Source organism: Oncorhynchus gorbuscha, linkage group LG22 (genome assembly GCF_021184085.1).
Source record: "Oncorhynchus gorbuscha isolate QuinsamMale2020 ecotype Even-year linkage group LG22, OgorEven_v1.0, whole genome shotgun sequence".
NCBI lineage: Eukaryota > Metazoa > Chordata > Actinopteri > Salmoniformes > Salmonidae > Oncorhynchus > Oncorhynchus gorbuscha.
The window spans coordinates 40,985,523-41,010,014 of NC_060194.1; the positions used below are offsets into that span (position 1 = coordinate 40,985,523).

Genomic DNA, 24,492 nt, shown 5'->3' on the forward strand with positions numbered 1-24,492 from the left:
ACTGTCTCCCAGCCAGCCCTGTCAGACAGGCAGACAATTGACAGATACAGGGTTGTACTTATTAGGGCTCAAAGATTTTAAACATATTACAACAGAAAAATTAAATATCTGGTTGACCCTCCCTGTTTTGTTTCAGTCAGTTTTCTTCCCTAAGGAATATGATCCTGCTGTCACAGAGGCAGATGTTGTGTGATAGAAGGGGAAGGTATGTCAACAATGAGCTCTGATAAGCAGCACGAAGAGAGACAATGGCGTGGAACATTGTGGTAGATTACCAGCTACAGCCAAGGGCCAAAACATTACCAGCAAAACCACTGATAGCCCACATAACACACATCTCTCTCATGTTGTAATCATCTCAGTGTGTTGTGGAGTATGGAAGATGCTCGTGTCTGCCACCTAGTGTTAAATAGAGACCTAACAGCTCTGTGTAGTCCTCAATTAATTGCCGTGCCTAAATGATAACACGAAGAGAACGTATTGAATCAGAACTAAATCTGCACCCCAATATCACCCTATTCCCAATATAGTGCACTACATAGGGAATAGACTACCATTAGGGACACAGACATAGTGAAAAAGCCTTTTCAAATTTGTGAGTCTACTAAATCCAATGCTGTCAGTCCCCTGTAGTGGTGTTTCAGTTTGAAGAGTGTGCAGAGTGGGTATGGGAGACTGAAGCACTGTTCTATGGAGGTGTCCCAAATAGGGCTCTGGTCAAAAGTAGTGCACTATATGGAGAAATAGGGTGCCATTTGTGATGCAATCACCACATATGTTTTCTCCTGCTACCCAGCACGAGGACTCAGACTTTAAATATTTAATGAGACAATTGGTGGTGAAATGTAAACGAGGCTTGCAGCTGGAGGAATTACACCGTGGCCCTGTGTATGTGACCGGATGAAATGCAGTCCCGACTCCTTCTAGACGCTGTGCAATTACCAGCACATTTATCCACTCACTGATCCACTCTCCCTGGGTCCCAGTCCTGTACAAATTGCTGTGTGTGTGTGTGTGTGTGTGTGTGTGTGTGTGTGTGTGTGTGTGTGTGTGTGTGTGTGTGTGTGTGTGTGTGTGTGTGTGTGTGTGTGTGTGTGTGTGTGTGTGTGTGTGTGTGTGTGTGTGTGTGTGTGTGTGTGTGTGTGTGTGTGTGTGTGTGTGTGTGTGTGTGTGTGTGTGTGTGTCTCTGTGTGCGTTTGTCTGAGCAGTGTATGGCCAGCAGAGACATGCCCTGCAGTAATACTCTCTACTACTCTCACTGTTCATCAAGAAACTTGTTTTTTTGCTATGTTGTGCATTAATGAATACAACCTTTCTCTCTGTCCTTTCTTGCTCTATCTCCCTTCTTGCTCTCTCTCCCTTCTTGCTCTCTCTCTTCTCTCTCCCTCTCTCCCTTATCTTTGTCCCTTGTCTCTCTCTCCCCTTTCTTGCTCTCTTTCTCTCTTGCTCTCTCTCCCTTCTCTCTCGCTCCTTTCTTGCTCTCTCTCTCTCTCTCTCTCTCTCTCTCTCTCTCTCTCTCTCTTGCTCTCTCTTGCTCTCTCTCTTGCTCTCTCTCCGTTCTCTCTCTCCGTTCTCTCTCGCTCCTTTCTTTCTCTCTCTCTCTTCCGCTCTCTCGCCCCCTTTTCATTCTCTCTCTCCCCCTCTCTCCTCGTCTCACAAACTGACAGTGAGATAACAGGATGACGAGGAATCTGCTGAATAATGAAACACAGTCATCAAGCCCCTGCTCCTGGAGACCACATGTGCTCCTCCCCATTGGTCTTGGTCAAAAATAGTGCACTATATAGGGAATAGGATGCCTTTTGTGGCACAGTCAGACTGTGGCTGGATATCAAGGTGTTCCGTTGACAATATGTACTATTCTGATGGGTATTTCATTGTTTTTCTAGCTTCATCCAAGACAGTACAACATGAATTCAACACAAAACTGTCTTTCAGACATAAGGACATAATTGATGCAGTCACCTGGATGCCTTTAGACCGACTTATACCTATGTTTTACTGTGATCGGGCATTCTGGACAAACTCAGGTTCTATAGGTCAGTCTCCTACAGCCATCAAGCAGAGTGACTTACTATATAGGTCAGTCTCCTACAGCCATCATGCAGAGTGACATACTATAGGTCAGTCTCCTACAGCCATCATGCAAAATGACATACTATAGGTCAGTCTCCTACAGCCATCAAGCAGAGTGACATACTATAGGTCAGTCTCCTACAGCCATCAAGCATAGTGACATACTATAGGTCAGTCTCTTACAGCCATCAAGCAGAGTGACATACTATAGGTCAGTCTCCTACAGCCATCAAGCAGAGTGACATACTATAGGTCAGTCTCCTACAGCCATCAAGCAGAGTGACATACTATAGGTCAATCTCTTACAGCGATCATGCAGAGTGACATACTATATAGGCCAGTCTCTTACAAACATCAAGCAGAAAGACATACTATATAGGTCAGGTTCCTACAGCCATCATGCAGAGTGACATACTATATAGGTCAGGTTCCTACAGCCATCATGCAGAGTGACATACTATATAGGCCAGTCTCTTACAAACATCAAGCAGAAAGACATACTATATAGGTCAGGTTCCTACAGCCATCATGCAGAGTGACATACTATATAGGTCAGTCTCTTACAGCCATCATGCAGAAAGACATACTATATAGGTCAGGTTCCTACAGCCATCATGCAGAGTGACATACTATATAGGTCAGGTTCCTACAGCCATCATGCAGAAAGACATACAGCGGCCACAGAGTAAGGGAATAGATTCCCATTGTCTCTCTATCCCCATAGAGATTCCAAAATAGTTGGGAAGAGATGTTTGACGTACCGGTTCCATGGCACATGGTTTATGAACTGACAAGCAAAACTACACCGGACTCAAAACTTGGATTTTTTTTTCTCCATTTAAATTATTATACAAAATGTAATGTTGTTTGAATGGGGGATACAATCTTCCCAGCTCTGCAGATTCTGCTGTGAGGAGTCAGAGTCATTATATCATTTGTTTTGGTACTGTCCATATGTAGCTCCTTTTTGGTCACAGGTCCAGGAATGGATGAAGAATTGCAGTATTTACCTTGAGCTTATCCTGCAGATAGCACTACTGGGCGAGTGGAAAAGTCCTAATCAATCGATCAATAATATAACAATACTTTTAGCAAAACATTTTTTTTTCAATTAACAATCTGTAGAAACTATGAGAATAGAAAGGTTCAGAGCGTTTGTGAAACATCACAGCACAGTTGAAGATTATATGACAAATAGAGATGCAATATGGATGGTGTTAAGAGATTGTCACGCCCTGACCTGTTTTCACCTGTCCTTGTCCCCACCCCCTCCAGGTGTCTCCCATCTTCCCCACCTGTCCTTGTCTCCACCCCCTCCAGGTGTCTCCCATCTTCCCTACTTGTCCTTGTCTCAACCCCCTCCAGGTGTCTTCCATCTTCCCCACCTGTCCTTGTCTCCACCCCCTCCAGGTGTCTCCCATCTTCCCCACCTGTCCTTGTCTCCACCCCCTCCAGGTGTCTCCCATATTCCCCACTTGTCCTTGTCTCCACCCCCTCCAGGTGTCTTCCATCTTCCCCACTTGTCCTTGTCTCCACCCCCTCCAGGTGTCTCCCATCTTCCCCACCTGTTCTTGTCTCCACCCCCTCCAGGTGTCTCCCATCTTCCCCACCTGTCCTTGTCTCCACCCCCTCCAGGTGTCTCCCATCTTCCCCACCTGTCCTTGTCTCCACCCCCTCCAGGTGTCTCCCATCTTCCCCACTTGTCCTTGTCTCCACCCCCTCCAGGTGTCTTCCATCTTCCCCACTTGTCCTTGTCTCCACCCCCTCCAGGTGTCTCCCATCTTCCCCACCTGTCCTTGTCTCCACCCCCTCCAGGTGTCTCCCATCTTCCCCACCTGTCCTTGTCTCCACCCCCTCCAGGTGTCCTTGTCTCCACCCCCTCCAGGTGTCTCCCATCTTCCCCACTTGTCCTTGTCTCCACCCCCTCCAGGTGTCTCCCATCTTCCCCACCTGTCCTTGTCTTCACCCCCTCCAGGTGTCTCCCATCTTCCTTACCTGTCCTTGTCTCCACCCCCTCAAGGTGTCTCCCATCTTCCTTACCTGTCCTTGTCTCCACCCCCTCCAGGTGTCTCCCATCTTCCTTACCTGTCCTTGTCTCCACCCCCTCCAGGTGTCTCCCATCTTCCCCACCTGTCCTTGTCTCCACCCCCTCCAGGTGTCTCCCATCTTCCTTACCTGTCCTTGTCTCCACCCCCTCCAGGTGTCTCCCATCTTCCCCATCTGTCCTTGTCTCTACCCCCTCCAGGTGTCTCCCATCTTCCCCACCTGTCCTTGTCTCCACCCCCTCCAGGTGTCTCCCATCTTCCCCACTTGTCCTCTGGGTATTTAAACCTGTGTTTTCTGTCTGTCTGTCACCAGTTTGTCTTGTTTGTTCAAGTCAACCAGAGGTTTGTCTCAGCGCCTGGTTTTTCCAAGTCTCTCTTTTCTCATTCTCCTGGTTTTTGACCCTTTCCTGTCCTTCTGACTTACAGTATAATTATAATCAGACAGGCCTACAGACTTACAGTATAATTATAATTATAATCAGACAGGCCTACAGACTTACAGTATAATTATCATCAGACAGGCCTATAGACTTACAGTATAATTATCATCAGACAGGCCTATAGACTTACAGTATAATTATCATCAGACAGGCCTATAGACTTACAGTATAATTATAATTATAATCACAGGCCTATAGACTTACAGTATAATTATAATTATAATCAGACAGGCCTATAGACTTACAGTATAATTATCATCAGACAGGCCTATAGACTTACAGTATAATTATAATCAGACAGGCCTATAGACTTACAGTATAATTATCATCAGACAGGCCTATAGACTCAAGTTCATATGTAACGTGGTTCTGTTTATGCTACTGTAACAGTATAACTTTAGTCCGTCCTCTCGCCGGGCTCGAACCAGGGACCCTCTGCACACATCAACAACAGTCACCCACGAAGCATCGTTTTACCCATCGCTCCAGAAGTTCAATCAGTATAATTATAATCAGACAGGCCTATAGACTTACAGTATAATTATAATCAGACAGGCCTATAGACTTACAGTATAATTATAATCAGACAGGCCTATAGACTTACAGTATAATTATAATTATAATCAGACAGGCCTATAGACTTACAGTATAATTATAATCAGACAGGCCTATAGACTTACAGTATAATTATCATCAGACAGGCCTATAGACTTACAGTATAATTATAATTATAATCACAGGCCTATAGACTTACAGTATAATTATCATCAGACAGGCCTATAGACTTACAGTATAATTATCATCAGACAGGCCTATAGACTTACAGTATAATTATAATCAGACAGGCCTCTACTCTCTTGGTAGTCTCACAACCTGAACAGGAGTAGCTGGCTGTTCCATAACTGACCCTGTGCTTCCCCTCACAACCTGAAACCTGCCATGGAAAAGGGGATCGGCACGGCTGTCAATATTTTGGTCTTGAAATTAAACTGGTATACTTTTTTATTTATCACAATTTTTGGGGGACCAATTATGGTAATTGCAAGCTGATTTGTAAAAAAATAATTCATAAAGGATTTGCTTGTGAGTTAGCTGAAAATTATATTTAAACCATTAGTTATGAGTGCAAAAGATTTGGTTTAATTTGAAGTTAATTCTGTTGGAGTTTACATTATATGGAACAGGCTGGCTTGACGGGTCCTCCATATTACGTCGGACCCTGCAAACAAAATGTTGTCACGCCTTAGTCATTCAGATGAGTTTCGTGTAATAACTCGTGTGATGTAACTTTGCATTGGGTCTCTTGACGTGTATTCGAATGCAAGTTCATATGTAACGTGGTTCTGTTTATGCTACTGTAACAGTATAACTTTAGTCCGTCCTCTCGCCGGGCTCGAACCAGGGACCCTCTGCACACATCAACAACAGTCACCCACGAAGCATCGTTTTACCCATCGCTCCAGAAGTTCAATCAGTATTTATTGTGTCTCCTTCAGTAGTGTGGTCTTCCTACAGTATGTTCTTGTTCCAAGTTGCTGCACGTGCCTGATTTCCAGGAAGTACCCAAACCTGCCAGAGTACTTGAAGTACAGAGTGGTCTACAATATATCAGAGAACAGGAAAGAAAACCTCTATCTCCCCGTCGCTCTGCCTGGGGACTCCATGGACAAGTACACTCTGGCTAAGCTATATACAGACAGTTCATTACACACTGACTAAACCATAGCCAGACACCTCAGTTCAGTTATCGACTCAATGGAAAGAGGGAAAGTATTAAAGTAAGACGTATGGACATAACATCTCTCATCCACAAGAGGGCATATTTCCACAACCAAGGAGAGCTATTATAAAGACATCAGGCGCATGTAGGCTACAGCTGCCATCTTGGATCATGTTGCATCAGCTATGGAAGGAACACAGCTCTCCAACCTTCAGTGTGAACTGAACCCCGAAAGGAACATCACTGAAGTTTTGAAATGTCTGTCTGTCTGATTCATAAAGATCAACTTTCAACTTTGTTTATGAGGGGTGAGTAGCCTACTAGAAATGTACATGTTTAAAAATGTGTTGGATGTACAAGAATTACACACAAACACATTTTATTGTGATGTATTCGAATTGTAATCAGATTGTAACATGTTAAAATGCATCCCACTCCAGCTTTCATAAACATGAAAAAGCAAGCTTGGAGTACATTTTAGAGCATGTTTAGTTTTTTTAAATTACTACAGTTAAAATGTATTGGAAACAGGTTAGGACATGATAGAATTGCAAACGGAATGTGTGATTTTTCAGGTAGGGTAAAGCCAACCCTTAAGGAGTGCCTCCTGTAGAAAACTGGGACAAAAGAAACTGGACTGACATTGAGCATTTGTGGGCCACAAAGAGTCAAAGAAAAACAGACATTTCAACCTGAAGTAAGTGAACTAGTTTTAATATCTTGTTGAAAAGAAGAAGGTAAGGAAGTGCTGCTATGATACAGTAGATCTTTGTAAATAGTAGGTGTCTTTGGTTAATTGGTCGTCTAATAACATACGTCATATAATTAAAACGCTTTTATTGTTACAGCTTGTTAAATGGAACAAACATTTCAAAACGTCTTGCATGGATATTTTTTCTCCATTGAACATACCAATGAAGGCATTTTAATTTTATTAAAAGTTCCTCCTTTTGTATTTCTTAACTGTCAAATACTCCTAATATACGTGTTATCTAATATACAGGGTATCGTCGGACAGGGCCACAGTATCTCCCGACCCCTCCTGTCTCAGCTTTTCTTTTCTTTTTTTAACCTTTATTTTACTAGGCAAGTCAGTTAAGAACAAATTCTTATTTTCAATGACTGCCTAGGAACAGTGGGTTAACTGCCTGTTCAAGGGCAGAACGACAGATTTTGTACCTTGTCAGCTCAGGGATTTGAACTTGCAACCTTTCGGGTTATGAGTCCAATGCTCTAACCACCCCATGCTGCAATAGTTTATGTCGGGGGGATAGGGTCAGTCTATTATATCTGGAGTACTTCTCCTGTCTTATCCGGTGTCTTGTGTGAATTTAAGTATGCTCTCTCTAATTCCCTCTCTCTTTCTTTCTTTCTTTCTCCCTCGAAGGACCGGAGCCCTAGGACCATGCCTCAGGACTACCTGGCCTGATGACTCCTTGCTGTCCCCAGTCCACCTGGTCGTGCAGCTGCTCCAGTTTCAACTGTTCTGCCTGTGGCTATGGAACCCTGACCTGTTCACCGGATGTGCTACCTGTCCCAGACCTGCTGTTTTTAACTGTCTAGAGACAGCAGGAGAGGTAGAGATACTCTTAATGATCGGCTATGAAAAGTCAACTGACATTTACTCCTGAGGTGCTGACCTGTTGCACCCTCGACAACCACTGTGATTATTATTATTTGACCCTGTTGGTCATATATGAACATTTGAACATCTTGGCCAGAAGAGGACTGGCCACCCCTCATAGCCTGGTTCCTCTCTAGGTTTCTTCTTATGTTCTGGCCTTTCTAGGGAGTTTATCCTAGCCACCATGCTTCTACACCTGCATTGCTTGCTGTTTGGGGTTTTAGGCTGGGTTTCTGTACAGCACTTTGTGACATCAGCTGATGTAAGGAGGGCTTTATAAATACATTTGATTTGATCTATTGCATGGGCATATAATTGCAGTACCTTACGGATTGTTTCCCTAGTAGACAGCCAGTGAAGAGACAGATGACTTGGTGCTGAGGTGTGACCTTTCCTGAGAGCAAAATGGAGTCGTCTGGTTACAGTAAGTTAGACTTGGATATGGTGAGACTATACAGAACTATACTAATACACTACTAAAGCTACAGTCAATCCTGAGGTTATATGTAGTTTATAACAGAGTTTCAGGAAGAGAGCTTTCAGCTTCCCTGCAAACAATGAGTCGTTAGGACGTCCCCGGGACATCACAAAATGGTCTCCTAAAGTCGCCAGGACGTTGTGTTATGGTCTCCTAGAAGATTTGTCTAGTTCCCGGTTGGTCCCGGGGACATCCCCAAGAATGTTTTTAGGCTGTTCTTGGGACGTTGTGTCATGGACCCTGGAGGTTTTATCTAGTTCCCGGTTTGTCCCGGGGATGTTTTTAGGATGTTCTTGGGACGTTGTGTCATGGACCCTGGAGGTTTTATCTAGTTCCCGGTTTGTCCCTGGGATGTTTTTAGGATGTTCTTGGGACGTTGTGTCATGGACCCTGGAGGTTTTATCTAGTTCCCACTTTGTCCCTGGGACGTTGTGTCATGGTTGGGACGTTGTGTCATGGTTGGGACGTTGTGTCATCGTCCCCTGGACCCAAGAAGGTCCTGAAACCAGGAATTACACAAAGGTCCCTTGGGACAATCACGTGACGACTTCAGGACTAGTTAAAGGAAAGTCATGGGAACGTCGTAAATCAAAATCATCAAATCAAATGTATTTATAAAGCCCTTCATACATCAGCTGATATCTCAAAGTGCTGTACAGAAACCCAGCCTAAAACCCCAAACAGCAAGCAATGCAAGTGTAGAAGCCCGGTAAATAGGTCCTGACATAGTCCTCAGTGACGTCCTGGGTCCATCTAAACCTTGGTTCACTACCTGAAGCTGCCCCCACCAGCAGAAGGGCCAGCACAACCTCGGGGGGTTGGCCCTGCCAGCAGGCTAAGTCCAACCCCGATCCACAACTATCACCCACACCAAAACCCTCAAATACCAAACTCTACCAACTGCTAGCAGCAAAACTTGTGTATTGTGTGTAGTCTGCTGTTTATTATACATGTCAAAGTAGTAGCCTACAGTACCATCTTGTGGTCAGCTATTGAACTGAGCAGAATTATGATGCTGCAGTCTTCTCTAATAATTTTTTTGCAAGGGACATGCATGTAACCTACTCATGTAACCAGGATGATAATCAAACAAGATGACATGTGCCATTTAGAACCTTTTTAACAGGCAGTTCGATCCAGCGGTTATTTTAAACCAATTTCAAATGAAATTAAACATATACATTTTATTTGGCATCTTGTATAAAATGGGAAATTGCAAGTTTGTAAAATGTTGTTGACCTCAAACACCTAATTTAAGAATGATTAAGCTACTAATATGTTGTTTTACAATTTTAGGAACTCTTAAAAATATGCTCTACCAAGCAGTTGAGTTGCCCATTAAAGGAATGCTATTAAGTCAAAGCCAGTGATAATGGACTATGGAGAAATATTGATATGGGATTCTTTTTGTCTGTGCAAATACAAAAATCCTTTCAAATCCATATAATTAGTTACTGTCTGTCTGTTATCTTCAATGTGTTTCACAATATCATTCAGTACATGTAATTGTACTTGTATTTTAGGCATATAAACTGTAACTGCATTAATTTATATGCATTTGAATATTTAGATTTTGACACACAAATGTATCACATTTGATATCCATCCTCATGTATCCTATCTTCCATTAAAGGTACAGTAAATGAAGACAAAGTCATTTTTTAGATTTAAAAATTCTATGCTAATTCCAATCCAAAATGTGTATACTCTTAATTGGTCAACTCAACCTGGCTGGTTGAGATGCATCGTGGTTGAGTTGCTTGCAATGCATTATCTATCAATGCAATGCTAACAAAAATTAATTTACTGAGACTAAATCCAGATATTTTGCAGAAAGAAAAAAAATCCAGATATTTTTTATTCTTCTTGCTGTGCCAGTTAAAGTGTAAATAATTTGTATATTCTTGATAATAATGAAGTTTAACCTGTGCCCTCCATAGATGCTGAGTTGGTGGATGAACACAGGTCCCAGCTCATTCAGAGGGTCACCATGGTGATGCCTATAGCTGATGAGCTGCTCGCTGAAGGCATGATTCATAAAGAGATGTACTCCAACATCAGTGCTGCCAGGACTAATCAGGACAAAATGAGGGAGCTCTTTAAAGCCCTCCGGTCTGGAGGAAACAAAGTGAAATCTGCCTTTCTCTCCACACTGAGGGAGAATGAACCTAATCTGGTCCAGGATTTGGGTGAGTGAAGATGTACACAGACATGTAATCTTGAGAGACAGTTTGTAGAGGAAAAGGTGAAACTGACTGTTGTGTTTTAACATTTTCAATGGATTATTAGGTTGTAGTCAGTCTGCCACAACAATATCTTGTGTGAAAACGTGTACTGTAATAACACTTTAATGTGAGGTAATTATTCATTATTTGTATAATTTACATAGAATTCCACATCAAACAAGGAGATCAACAAGGTAAGCCATGTCTTTTCCACCTATTTACATATCAACATTAATATGATTCAAATAATATGATTTAAACATTGTTTTCAACAGAAAAAGTTTTGTAAAATGATGAATTGCCTTTGTTATTGTATCAATGGTTAGAGAACAAAAGCACAATAAGCCTAAAGTACAAGGAATTCATCAGAGGTGAATATGCCACAGTGCAGGAGTACAACTCTCTCCCTGGAGAACATGTGAAGCTAGATGATCGCTACACTGAGCCCCTGATCATCCAGAAACACCGTCAGCAGAGAGAGAGAGAGGAGGAGATCCGCTCCAGAGGACAGAACTTTCATCAAGTCATGGACCAGAGGGACAGCGAGGCCTACAAGAGTACCAAAGTGGAGCGGCTGTTTGATCCAGACGAGCACGGAGACATTCAGAGAACAGTGATACTGCAGGGCCACTCTGGAACTGGCAAGTCATTTACCAGTCAGAAGATCATGTCTGACTGGGCCTTTGGAAGACTTTACGAAGACCGATTTGACTTTGTTTTTCACCTGAGGTGCAAAGAACTGAACCAGGCCACTGGGAGAAAAAGTCTGATGGATCTGCTTAACTACGATCAGAGTTCATCATCAATGATCAAGCAGGTCCTTCACCAGTCTCCTGAGAGGGTTCTCTTCCTGGTAGACGGCTTTGATGAGCTCAAATTCTCACTTGATGTACCCAAAGACTCCCTTCCCAGGGACCCGTGGACACAATGCTCCCCCGAAGTGACACTGAGTGGCCTGATATGGAAACAGATCTTACCCGAGTCCTTTCTGCTTGTCACCACCAGGTCCACAGCGTTGGACAAACTGATTGGAGTGGTCAAACATCCAGTGAGATACGCTGAGTTATTGGGCTTTTCGGAGGAAGGCGTGAAGGTCTACTTTGAGAAGTTCTTCAAACAGAAGCAACACTCACATCAAGCCTATGATTCTGTTAGGGAAAATGAAACCCTTTTCACCGCATGTTTCATTCCAGTCATCTGCTGGATCATTTGCACAGTTTATAGGGAGCAGTTTGATGAAGGCACAGAGATGATACAATCACTGGAGACCACCACCTCCATCTTTGTTGAATTTGTTGACACTCTGTTGAAGCACCACTGTCAGGATTTGGGTCAGTCAGCTCTTACCATCCTCCAAGGACTAGGCAAGCTGGCAGAACAGGGAATGGAAGAGCAGCAAGTCTTATTTGACCATGATAGTGTCTCACAGACAGTGTCAGATCCTTCCAAAGTCCCCTTCTTGTGTAAGTTTCTCCAAAAGAAAAGAGTAAGTCAGACCACTATGTACAGCTTCATGCACCTCAGCTTCCAGGAGTTTTTCACAGCCCTCTCATACATGTTACTGGGTGATGAGGAAGCTCAGGGGAAAGTTAGAGAGCTACTTTCTAAGGTTCGACATGGACCTCAACACTTTCACCTCCTGCCCATTGTTCAATTTCTCTTTGGCATCTTAAACAAGGAAGTTGCAAAACGCCTGGAGGAAAAACACATCTCTTGTTCTCAAGGAATTTGGACCCAGCTCAAACATTTTATTCTGGAAGTCATTGAAAAAGGAAAGGAGGATCAAATCGTTAGACGTACAATGCAGCTTTTCACATTTCATTGTCTATATGAGCTCCATGCAGATGATTTTGTTAAAGAAGCCATGGAAACATACACAGACATTAACATGTCAGGAAGTCCCCTGAAGAAAACAGACTGTTGGGTGTTGAGGTATTGTCTTCAGCACTGCAAGTCTATCGAATGTCTTGAACTGAGTGGGTGCAACTTAACTGCAGAGAACATGAAAATCCTTCTGCCAGCGTTGCAGAAATGTAAAGCTCTTGTGTGAGTATTGTCGCTTGTCCCTTTAATGTAGATAGCCTATTTTTACCAATGTTTTTGATTTGGAATAAATAATGTAAACTGCATTATGCTCAGTTTCTCCTGCAAGCTCCTCAATGGAGCCAAGGGAGATCATTTCCATCATGGATATTTAAGTAATAAACCATGAGAACCCAGGGATTATCGTGTGATAACTCCCGAACCAAGGGATGTTCTTCGGCCGAGGGCGAAACCAAAACCAATGGCATCTAGCTAGCTAGCACAGGTTTAATGATGATGAGACATGAACTTCAATATATCATTATTTAATAAATCATTTATAAATAGGCAAAATCCAGCTGATTGCCAAGTGAATAATATAGTCATGGAAGATTGCTAGGCAAGTGTTACTTCTCCTTAGCATTAGTTAGCTAGCTAGCTAGCTAGCATACACACGATCACATCAAGCAGCTGAAATGATGACAAAACTATGTGCATTTTCATTTGTTTTACCTCGTCACGCTCATATGTATTGCACGGGGGAGGTAACAAATAAATGTGACATGTTGGTTAGGCACACAGCAAGGTTTATGTTATTAACCCCAGCTGTAACAAACCAGGCAAGAAGCATGTGGAAATGATGTCTAGAAACGCTTTCCTGGGGGGGATTAAGTTTATGAATGCCTGTCTGGGCTACAGGAAAGTGGATGCACATTGATACTTTAAATGGAATTAAGGCATCATGGCATTTTGTGGGAATTAATGTGAATAATTCCCTGCTATCAACCAATCAGCATCCAGGATTCAAACAACCTGTGATATATATATATATATATATTTTACAATTTTAACTCTTCGATTAATTCTTCCTGACATATCAGTCACTTCATGTTTTTTTGGGACACTGTTTGTAGGTTGCAGGTGGACGACCTAGCCGATGATGATTTAGATGGTCTGTTGACAGCGCTGGGAGAAGGAAAGAGTTTGGAGCTGGAGTAAGAATCACATGATCTTTACTGTAACATCAAACCTTATTCACCATAAACAGTTTTCCAGTTTAATTTACTGCATCTCTACATCAACAACCTCAGACCAATTCATACCAATTATATGAATAATCATTTCTCAATAACTTTTCTACCATCAGTCTACTACTTTGAAACAACATTATTCAAACCACACTAGTCTGTTATTAGTGATGGTTCACACAAACCTTCAACAAATATCCTTCATTAAGGTTGATAACCAGATTCATATATGTGTTTGATAAAGAAATATTACATTTACTATTCATGTTTCTGTTACTCTCTGGATGTTTTTAGAGGGACTGTTTATGTTTCTCTCTTTTAAAATGGTGTTTTCTTTGCCTAACCCAATTTGTCTGTATTTTTCAGTCTGCGTAACACCAACTTCTCTGATGAGAAAGTACAGGACTTGCTTGTTTGTCTCACTAAACACAAAACCAGAAAAGTTCAAATTGGAGTGAAGTCCATCACCAGCAATACAGCTGACAAATTCATGTCCCTCATCAATAAGGCACATGCAGACTTGGATCTGATAAAGTAAGTCTGAACTTTAATTTTAGCTCCCAATCAACTGATTATATATCATACAATATTAAATTGAATTGATTGTCTTTGAAAACAGCAGGCAGCAGAATGCCTCAAGCTACCGATCAAAAGTTTTGGGTCACTTAGAAATGTCCTTGTTTTTGAAAGAAAAGCACATTTTTTTGCCCATTAAAATAACGTCAAATTGATCAGAAATACAGTGTAGACATTGTTAATGTTGTAAATGACTATTGTAGCTGGAAACGGCAGATTTTTAATGGAATATCTACATGGGCGTACAGAGGCGCATTATCAGCAATCATCACTCCTGTGTTCCAATGGCACGTTGTGTTAGCAATCCAAGTTTATAATTTTAAAAGGCTGATTGATCATTAGAAAACCCTTTTGCAATCATTGTTAGCACAGCTGAAAACTGTTGGTCTGATTAAAGAAGCAAAAAAAACGGGTCGTCTTTAGACCAGTTGAGTATCTGGAGCATCAGCATTTGTGTGTTCGATTACAGGCTCAAAATGGCCAGAAACAAAATACTTTCTTCTGAAACTCGTCAGTCTATTCTTGTTCTGAGAAATGAAGGCTATTCCATGCAAGAAATTAACCAGAAACTGAACATCTGTTGACAATACAGCCCAGCCCTGAATGAGCATGTACTGTATGATGCAATATTTCCTTTCCTGTTGAGCTTTTCCACACTTTGCTTCATAAGACATTATACAGCCTTGATCATAATGCTATATGAACGTGGTCATTCTTACGAAAGCATTTGTAAACCTATGCACTTGCCTTGCAAGTTTTACCTACTCTGACATGTGATATGTGGTTGTCGCAACTAGTGTGAATGTATTAGCTGTCAGTGGCTCTGGATAAGAGCTTCTGCTAAATGACTAACGTGTCATTGAAATGTAGTCCTATGGTAGATGTTTGTTAGCAGTTATTAGCAACTACTGTATGTCATGCATTACAATGCTTTATGCATTGATCATAAGGCATTATACATGTGCTTAATGCATTATGAGGATATTAATGGAGATTATTTATGGGAAGTGTTACCAAAATTGAACAATACATAATTTCCACAATAATACTGTATATTAAATTGTCAAGAATATGACTTATCACTGTTTCCTCAGGCTTCATAGTTGTGGGAATGTTGCATTGAGTGTCCAGCTACAGAAAGATGGAGTGAGGTGAGTATCTTTTAATATTAATTGTATTTTGGTTTTCAGTTGAAATGAATGTAGAAATGTGTATTTGATTGAATTTGACTAACAGTTGTACAGATTTCTGAAAAGTTCATATTTGAATAACTGCCTCGAGTGGATGAAGAGGTTTTGTTTGTGAAAGTCATTTTCTGTGTTGTATCTGGTGTTTACAGTACGCATCTTGTCAATTAAATTATTCATGCAATATATATATTTTTTTAATCTCTTGTTTTTGAAGAGCTCCCAAAATTGTTCTTTGGTTAAAAGTACCAGAGATGAAAATGATCTGTGACTCTATCAGAACATCTGGCTACAGTTTGACTGGAGTGAAGTAAGTATAATTTCACATCTCTCATACCACAAATCACACATTTCACAGCGGATATCGTTATTTATTATACGTGTTATGGAGATGATTCGGTGAAGCACTCAAGTGGTGAGGAACCCTTTCTGAGAGCTGAAGACTTCTCATGCTAATGCCTATAGGTTTAAACTCAGTGAACGAACATATTTTGATCCTGTAGCTGTAGTTAAGACATTATTGTACTTGTTGAACTCTAGTTTATCTATGACGTCACTAAGTAAGTAATATTATATCACAAAAAAACTACAGTTTATCTTTCTCATATAAGTTTTGGAGTAGTACAGTGATGTTTTTTTGCTCCTTATGACAGGTTGAGAGTGAGGCGTGTGGCTGACGAGGGCCCATTCCTTTACCCTACAAACGATTGTAGGTTAACGTAAGGGAGACTAATAAATTATACTTCCTAAATATTCCATATTTTGAGAATCTCAAATTGAACCATGAAACTCTCACGGGTGATTTTTGTATTTTTTATGTTTAATTGCATTTCATATAATTTATGTGACTTGCTGCCATATAGTGATGAACTTTGCTCAACATACTGTAGCCAGACAGTGAATAAACATTCATTGGTATATGTTCATGTGTACAGGTTACACATAGATGGGCCTCTCAGATGCGGCGTAGAGCGTGAAGGTCAACAGTCAGCACTCAGCAGCATTGAGATGTCCCTATACGGCGATGATGTATTTGACTGGAGACGCATCTATCAGCTACTTCAAACTCTGAAGCATAAGTAAAGACTACTGTCTTCAATTTAAATCTCAGCACACACAGCACGCAGCACGCACACACACACGCGCAGCACACGCTCACACACACACGCGCAGCACACGCTCACACACACACACGCTCACACACACACGACACACACACACACACACACACACGCGCAGCTCACGCTCACACACACACACACACGCAACACACACACACGCAACACACACACACACACACACACACACACACACACACACACACACACACACACACACACACACACACACACACACACACACACACACACACACACACACACACACACACACACACACACATGGTTATAGAGAAGTACACTGGACAGCTGACAATGAGCCTTAAAGGTCATTTACACTTGAGCCAACATCTGCAGTGTTTATTATGAATGCGGTCTCTGCCAATGGTAGTGAAATTGCTTTGAAAACGATGCTGTCTAGTGCTCTGCTCTATAACATGCCTCGGATTGAATCCCGGCCAAACTATTACATATCTGCACACAAACAAAAATATGTCAAAAGATTTTAATGGTGTCTGTGTCTATGTTTGTGTCACATGAATGACCTCTACCAGGCCAGAGTGGGATGAGCATGCTGATGAACTGATCTCGCTGCTACACTCTCAAACCTCTCTGGGTGAAACAGTTCTGTTGGTGAGCAGCTTGACAGAGAGGTGTGCTGCCAGTGTAATCTGTCTGAGCGAGGCCTGTTCCAACCTGAAGGACATAATGTGAGTCCAACCTACTATATTATCAGTGTAGTCAGTCTCAGCCAGGCCTGTTCCAACCTGAAGGACATAATGTGAGTCCAACCTACTATATTATCAGTGTAGTCAGTCTCAGCCAGGCCTGTTCCAACCTGAAGGACATAATGTGAGTCCAACCTACTATATTATCAGTGTAGTCAGTCTCAGCCAGGCCTGTTCCAACCTGAAGGACATAATGTGAGTCCAACCTACTATATTATCAGTGTAGTCAGTCTCAGCCAGGCCTGTTCCAACCTGAAGGACATAATGTGAGTCCAACCTACTATATTAGCAGTGTAGTCAGTCTCAGCCAGGCCTGTTCCAACCTGAAGGACATAATGTGAGTCCAACCTACTATATTATCAGTGTAGTCAGTCTCAGCCAGGCCTGTTCCAACCTGAAGGACATAATGTGAGTCCAACCTACTATATTATCAGTGTAGTCAGTCTCAGCCAGGCCTGTTCCAACCTGAAGGACATAATGTGAGTCCAACCTACTATATTATCAGTGTAGTCAGTCTCAGCCAGGCCTGTTCCAACCTGAAGGACATAATGTGAGTCCAACCTACTATATTATCAGTGTAGTCAGTCTCAGCCAGGCCTGTTCCAACCTGAAGGACATAATGTGAGTCCAACCTACTATATTATCAGTGTAGTCAGTCTCAGCCAGGCCTGTTCCAACCTGAAGGACATAATGTGAGTCCAACCTACTATATTATCATTGTCTGTGTTCTTATATTTGTTTCAGTGTTACTGTTCCACTCATGAATCCTCTATTCTCTTTCTCTCTTAGCCTTCAAGTAAACGGTTTCTTATTGGAGGAAGGAATGCAATGCTTATGTGAATCAAAGAGGCGCCCAGATTGCCAGTTACTTCTCTTGGGGTATGGACGTACTTACTGTATATTATATTTTATACCATGGCATTGATGAATACTTGTTTCTGATTGGCTATAAGGGCATTCTAGGGCGTGCATTATTTAAGTGATGTGGCCCAAGAAGCCGGTGTTTGGAGGATATATTGGCATGGGTGTTGTTTTGTTGAAGGCCGGCAAACTGTGCAATATATATCCTTCAAACACCAGATTCTCGGGCATTATTACTTTTTTACAACGGGTTACCAAATAATAATTTACATATTTTCATTAAAAACATTTTTTTTTTTGATTTATTCATACTATTTCATCCTTCCTCAAGATTTAGTCCCGAGTCAAATCTAGGGTTGCTACCCAAGCCGCCTGGTCATTCGTTCGTTTGCCAGAGACACGACCCAGTCGTTAAGTCTTTTTGTTCTGTATCTATGGACAAAACCTAGTCGTTCGTTCTACATTTTCCATTGCCATACTGGCTGGCAACATTATTATCCCTTGCTTGCTAGCTAGCCAGCTACAGCTAACTTACAGTCACGTCGAACAGTGCAGCCAGAATAACAGCAAATGAGCTGCATTTGCGTTTGTTTGAGTTGTTTTCTCGTGACATTTATTGTTAATACGTCCCTAACAATGAGCTAATGATATGTGCTTTCGCCTGGCATAGAACATATGCTTTCTTGTCAGGACACTGTTGTTCAGAGGAGCTAACCAACAACACAGCTAACACAATCACTTCAAACTAAAGCTGGAAAGACAGCAAACTAGCTGCATATAATTGTTATAGTAGAGATCAAGTTCATAAATTGCCTGGCTGGGCTGATGAGACAGTGGATTGTGCAGTCAGATGGAACAGAGTAAAAATACATTTTAAAGTAATAGATTTAGCCGGTGGGAATTTGTGGAATAGACACCGGCTGGAATACGGATTTGACCAATCAGCATTCAGTATTAGACTCACCCATTGGATAATTCCCTATAATGCACGGTAGAATTCAATGGCTATAGTTCATTCTTACATGTTCTATTTTTGAGCTGCTTTTGAAAGCAAAAGTCGAATTGGAAACATTATTGACATTTGTTGAATTTGATTTTCATAATGGCAAGCTAATCAAATCAAATGTATTTATATAGCCCTTCATACATCAGCTGATATCTCAAAGTGCTATACAACCCAGCCTAAAAACCCAACCAGCAAGCAATGCAGATGTAGAAGTACGGTGGCTAGGAAAAACTCCCTAGAAAGGCCAAAACATAGGAAGAAACTTAGAGAGGAACCAGGCTATGTGGGGCAAGCTAGGACTGATGGTTTGGTTAGCTAAACTAGCAAGTCTGTTTGGTTACCACGGCAACTACTTTAGCAATCTAGTGAACTTGCAAGCTACTGTACTTCAGTGGATGATGAACACATTTTTACCAGCAAATGAACAAATGTCTAGCGGAAAATGTGTTCAATTATAGCCGTGGGATAATCGATAAAAGGGATAATCGAATTGGGGCTCTAGAAAGTAATGCAACTCTGTGGAAGCAGTGTTGCCAACTTACCGACTTGGTCGCTGTATTTAGCGAGTTTTCAGACCCCTCTAAGCAACACATTTTCAAAAAAGGGTCCTGCGACAAATCTAGCAACTTTTTCTGGTGTTATTGGAGACTTTTGGAGACTCTGACGTGAAAGCACTTATCATTCTTACTCTTCTAAAAGAGCAACGGGTGCTGCCTTGGGCCCCACCCGTGTCCCAAAGCACTCACAGGCGGCCCAGTCCTCGCGCAGCAGTCCCTCCCAGCTGCAGTCAGAGCAGGAGATGTTCACCCCTCCGCATCCAGACGGCAAATGAATTGGGCATGCGGGTACACAAAAGATAACAATTAACCTGAATTAGGGACAGACTAGTCACCATCATTTTCTCACATTGCCATTGACCGTTTTTTATATTGTCTCTTTTTGGTCCATTTAGATTGTTAATGTAGATTTGAATACAATTTTTAAATTTTTTATGTTATGGTTAAAAATGACTTGTTTTAGGCTACTACGTGGACCAAGAGGTTAAAAACCAAACCAAATTAAGAAAACTAAACAAAAAAACTAAAATAAAAACGAAGTAACTCCGCCAGAGTGTCTCTTTTGGGTCAGTTTTGCCGGTCCCAAGCCAGGATAAAGGAGGAGGGTTGGAATTGGGACATAAAAAAACAAGAATCGACAGAAGTTCATTTGTAGTTCTAATCATATTTAGGGTGTTTTTTTTACTCACTTTTTGTCTCTCCCACGACATTATTCCTCTCTCCTACAGCGTCCATCACAATTTCATGCACACTACAGATTATGCAAATTAGGCAATGACGTCATTTAGCAACTTCTAGCAACTTTTAGGACAGCCAATAGCTACTTTCCTTACTGAGAAGTTGGCAACACTGCGTGGAAGGTCAGTCCACTTCGCTAGCGCGTTGTCTAACACACCTTCCACGTCGTTCCCTTATTTTCCATAGAACGCATAATAGCCCCTCGTTGATTATCTCTTACGTATCAGTTATTTGAGGCTTGAATAAACCAATGAATCAACTGAAGTTAATAATAGGGTGTGCCACTAGATCTCTTCAGGTGTTAATCATCCCTTACCTCTGCAGGAGGAGATGCAGGAAGCTTGCTGACCAGTGCTCTGAGGAGAAGGACAAGAGGCTCAGTTGTAATGACAACGTTTTACTCGCTCTACATGGAGAATCATTCATAGAGATTGTGTTAAGGCATGGGAAGGAAAGCGGTATTGATGACACGTGGAATGGGAACGAAATCAATATTGATGACATGTGGAATGGGAACGAAAGCAATATTGATGACATGTGGAATGGGAACACACTCAATATTTATAGCACGTGGAATGGGAACGAAAACGATAGTGATGACACGTGGAATGGGAACGAAAACGATAGTGATGACACGTGGAATGGGAAAGAAAGCAATAGGCCTAGAGATTATATAAAGTGTAAAGGGTGTTGTGTTGTTGGATAGTGACTATGATGAAGACAACAGAGATGGTGTAAGAAATATAACAAGAGGACAAAGACAACAGAGATGGTGTAAGAAATATAACAAGAGGACAAAGACAACAGAGATGGTGTAAGAAATATAACAAGAGGACAAAGACAACAGAGATGGTATAAGAAATATAACAAGAGGACAAAGACAACAGAGATGGTATAAAAAAATATAACAAGAGGACAAAGACAACAGAGATTGTGAGAAATAAAGCATACAAGAGACGGAGGACAAAGACAAGAGTGAAGAGACATACCTTTGATCCTGATACCACTTAGATTTGGACTGATACTAACTATACATAATGGAAATGTTTTTGGGGTGGTAATTTCAAAATGTAACTTTAGAAAGACTACAAGATTAAGCCAAATGAACTGAACTGAACAGATCTTACCTGCATTGGGAGTCTTTATGGGAATGGTTCACACCATAAACAATGTAATATGCTGTATTGTTAAATATTATATGTACATTTCTGTATTATATGCACTACTAAACATGCCAATTTAACTTTCCACTGCAGTACTTCATTGTAATATATTTTACTCCCATGCATTTTTTACCACCATACTTATGTTTCTTCTTGATATTATTATTGTCTAATTAAATACATTATTACATGTAATTGTTCATACTATATATGTTTACGTTGTGTGTATACTGTTTGTGTACATTATTATTTCTACATTCGGTCTGTTTATTGAATTGTCAGCACCATTTCACCAGGTCAAATCCCTGGTACATGTAAATGTGCTTGGTGAGTAAAGGTGGTTGTGATTCTGAATCTGATTCTGTGAGTAGAAGTGCAGGAGACAAGCAGCATTTCTCTGAGCCTCTCATATTCCCTGGGTTTCCGCTTGTGTTCCCCTGTCGCTCAGTTGGTAGAGTTTGGAGCTTGCAGTGCTAGCACAGTGGGTTTGATTCCCACGACCACCCGAAAGTTAAATGTATGCGTGACTGTAAATTGCTTTGGATAAAATTGTATGCTAAATGGCATGTAGTGTTATCATTAAATGTTGGCCACAGGAGATGAGTCAATTCTCTCTTCTCCTCCTTTGGGCTCCCAAGTGGTGCAGTGGTCTAAGACACTGCATCTCAGTGCAAGAGGCGACACTGCATCTCAGTGCAAGAGGCGACACTGCATCTCAGTGCAAGAGGCGACACTGCATCTCAGTGCAAGAGGCGACACTGCATCTCAGTGCAAGAGGCGACACTGCATCTCAGTGCAAGAGGCGACACTGCATCTCAGTGCAAGAGTGCAGTTTGAATCCAGGGTTCATCAAATCAAATCAAATTTATTTATATAGCCCTTCGTACATCAGCTGATATCTCAAAGTGCTGTACAGAAACCCAGCCTAAAACCCCAAACAGCAAACAATGCAGGTGTAAAAGCACGGTGGCTAGGAAAAACTCCCTAGAAAGGCCAAAACCTAGGAAGAAACCTAGAGAGGAACCGGGCTATGTGGGGTGGCCAGTCCTCTTCTGGCTGTGCCGGGTAGAGATTATAACAGAACATGACCAAGATGTTCAAATGTTCATAAATGACCAGCATGGTCAAATAATAATAAGGCAGAACAGTTGAAACTGGAGCAGCAGCACAGTCAGATGGACTGGGGACAGCAAGGAGCCATCATGTCAGGTAGTCCTGGGGCACGGTCCTAGGGCTCAGGTCCTCCGAGAGAGAGAAAGAAAGAGAGAATTAGAGAGAGCATAAGTCCTCTTCTGGCTGTGCCAGGTGGAGATTATAACAGAACGTGGCCAAGATGTTCAAATGTTCATAAATGACCAGCATGGTTGAATAATAGTAAGGCAGAACAGTTGAAACAATTAGCCCAGTGTTGTGCGGGGTAGGCTGTCGTTGTAAATAATAATTTGTTCTTAACGGAGTTTCCTAGTTAATTATTTTTTATTTTATTTGGTCTTTATGTTGGTTACGCCCCTGGCAGCATCATACCATTCCAATAGTCTTGTGAATCTGTCAGGAATATTTTGTGGATGAAAATGCTTTGTTAGCTAACACACCTGGATTACCCATTAGGCCTGCAAGTACAGCTATGGAGAGTTAATCAAGCTTCCTACGGGTGCAATTTCAGACACATATGCAATCATTAATGAATTACAGAACTCATCTTTGTTGCCTTTAAAGAGTATTGTAATCTGTGCTACACAGGATTCCATCTTCCTCTTTTAGCACTAGACACAGCCTCATCCAATTCAAGATGGTTCAGTGTTTCCACTAGTCCGGGGCCAAACATGGAAGAATATTCTCCGATTTTGATCCTACTTGTATTTGATGTAAAACAGAATCACACTGTTTCATATGTTTTGGGACTGTCATAAACTGTCAGGTTGGAATTAACATTGAAATGTTTCTCTGATATTGCAGTGTCATAGATCCGTCTCCCCTTACAGCCATTTTTGGAGTACTACCCATAGGCAACCATCTTTATAGCACTCTTTTAGCTAGATGGCTAATACTCCAGAACCGAAAGATGGTGGTTCCCTCATCTTATAAATAAGACATTACATTGAGTACACGTGGGAACTCCATACTATTTTATGAAACTTAGGCTCCATACCGGTCTTACTATGAACAGTCCACCTTCTGATTGCATTCTTATTAAAACAAAATGGATATGTATTTGACTTCCCTATTGTCATGGTTCCACCTGTCACCAGAGGGCGCCAGAGACCGTCCTGGAGACATTGATGACATTCAGGTGTGTCCTATTACTCATTATGAATTGTTTACCGTGTGCGTTTGCTGAGAGCGTTTTCGTGATCCTTTGGCTACCGTATCTCAGTTAAATATTAGGTTCATCCATAACCACTGATTCCTCATCTGGTCTCTTCTCTACACCTGGGTCCAACCTCACCACATTACACCTCTGACTTGGTTGGAGGGATGTTTTATGTGTGTGGTGGGGGTAGGCCTTGAGATTGGTGATGTGTGTCCATCAATGCTTGAAGAATGTAACTTGTGCCTCTTGCCCCATCAGACCCTAAAACGTATGCTTATTTTGCTCCCTTTCTTAAAAACACCATTGTAAACTTACATTTTGGTCCAGTTAATGGTCAATCTTTGTGGTCATGACTGTCTGTGAATGTGAGTGGTTGCATTTCTCCACCCTCCACCAATCGGCTGATTACAGGAACAGTGACAGGGTGTTCGTTGTGTTCTTGTTTGAACTACAGATTAGCCTTTAATCTTTGTACCCTTCTGCCCTGTGTGTATATAACTTGTCTAAAGTCTTTATACTTTAAATAAATCATTGTTGAGTATATTATTTATATTTTTTACATTGTGTTGTTTACATTGTAATTGTGTGT

The 24,492-nt window shown here is 41.6% G+C and overlaps 1 protein-coding gene and 1 long non-coding RNA gene across 2 annotated transcripts in view; both read left to right on the forward strand.

The window, feature by feature from the left end:
* The first annotated feature begins 6,380 nt into the window (after positions 1 to 6,380).
* On the forward strand, positions 6,381 to 7,729 carry LOC124009362. Its single transcript, XR_006834285.1, has 3 exons — positions 6,381 to 6,589; positions 6,857 to 6,978; positions 7,669 to 7,729. It is a non-coding gene; the product is annotated as an uncharacterized LOC124009362 (long non-coding RNA).
* Positions 7,730 to 7,806: 77 nt separating this feature from the next.
* Positions 7,807 to 24,492, forward strand: part of LOC124009446 — a 37,589-nt gene continuing 20,903 nt past the window's right edge. The window contains exons 1-14 of the mRNA XM_046321259.1: positions 7,807 to 7,858; positions 8,253 to 8,329; positions 10,324 to 10,572; positions 10,773 to 10,802; positions 10,935 to 12,654; positions 13,545 to 13,625; positions 14,025 to 14,192; positions 15,329 to 15,385; positions 15,639 to 15,731; positions 16,075 to 16,140; positions 16,357 to 16,500; positions 17,094 to 17,249; positions 18,057 to 18,146; positions 20,754 to 21,134. Of these exons, the coding sequence (XP_046177215.1) occupies positions 8,311 to 8,329; positions 10,324 to 10,572; positions 10,773 to 10,802; positions 10,935 to 12,654; positions 13,545 to 13,625; positions 14,025 to 14,192; positions 15,329 to 15,385; positions 15,639 to 15,731; positions 16,075 to 16,140; positions 16,357 to 16,500; positions 17,094 to 17,249; positions 18,057 to 18,146; positions 20,754 to 21,134 (3,254 nt within the window). The 5' untranslated portion in view covers positions 7,807 to 7,858; positions 8,253 to 8,310. The remainder of the gene's footprint in view (positions 7,859 to 8,252; positions 8,330 to 10,323; positions 10,573 to 10,772; positions 10,803 to 10,934; positions 12,655 to 13,544; positions 13,626 to 14,024; positions 14,193 to 15,328; positions 15,386 to 15,638; positions 15,732 to 16,074; positions 16,141 to 16,356; positions 16,501 to 17,093; positions 17,250 to 18,056; positions 18,147 to 20,753; positions 21,135 to 24,492) is intronic.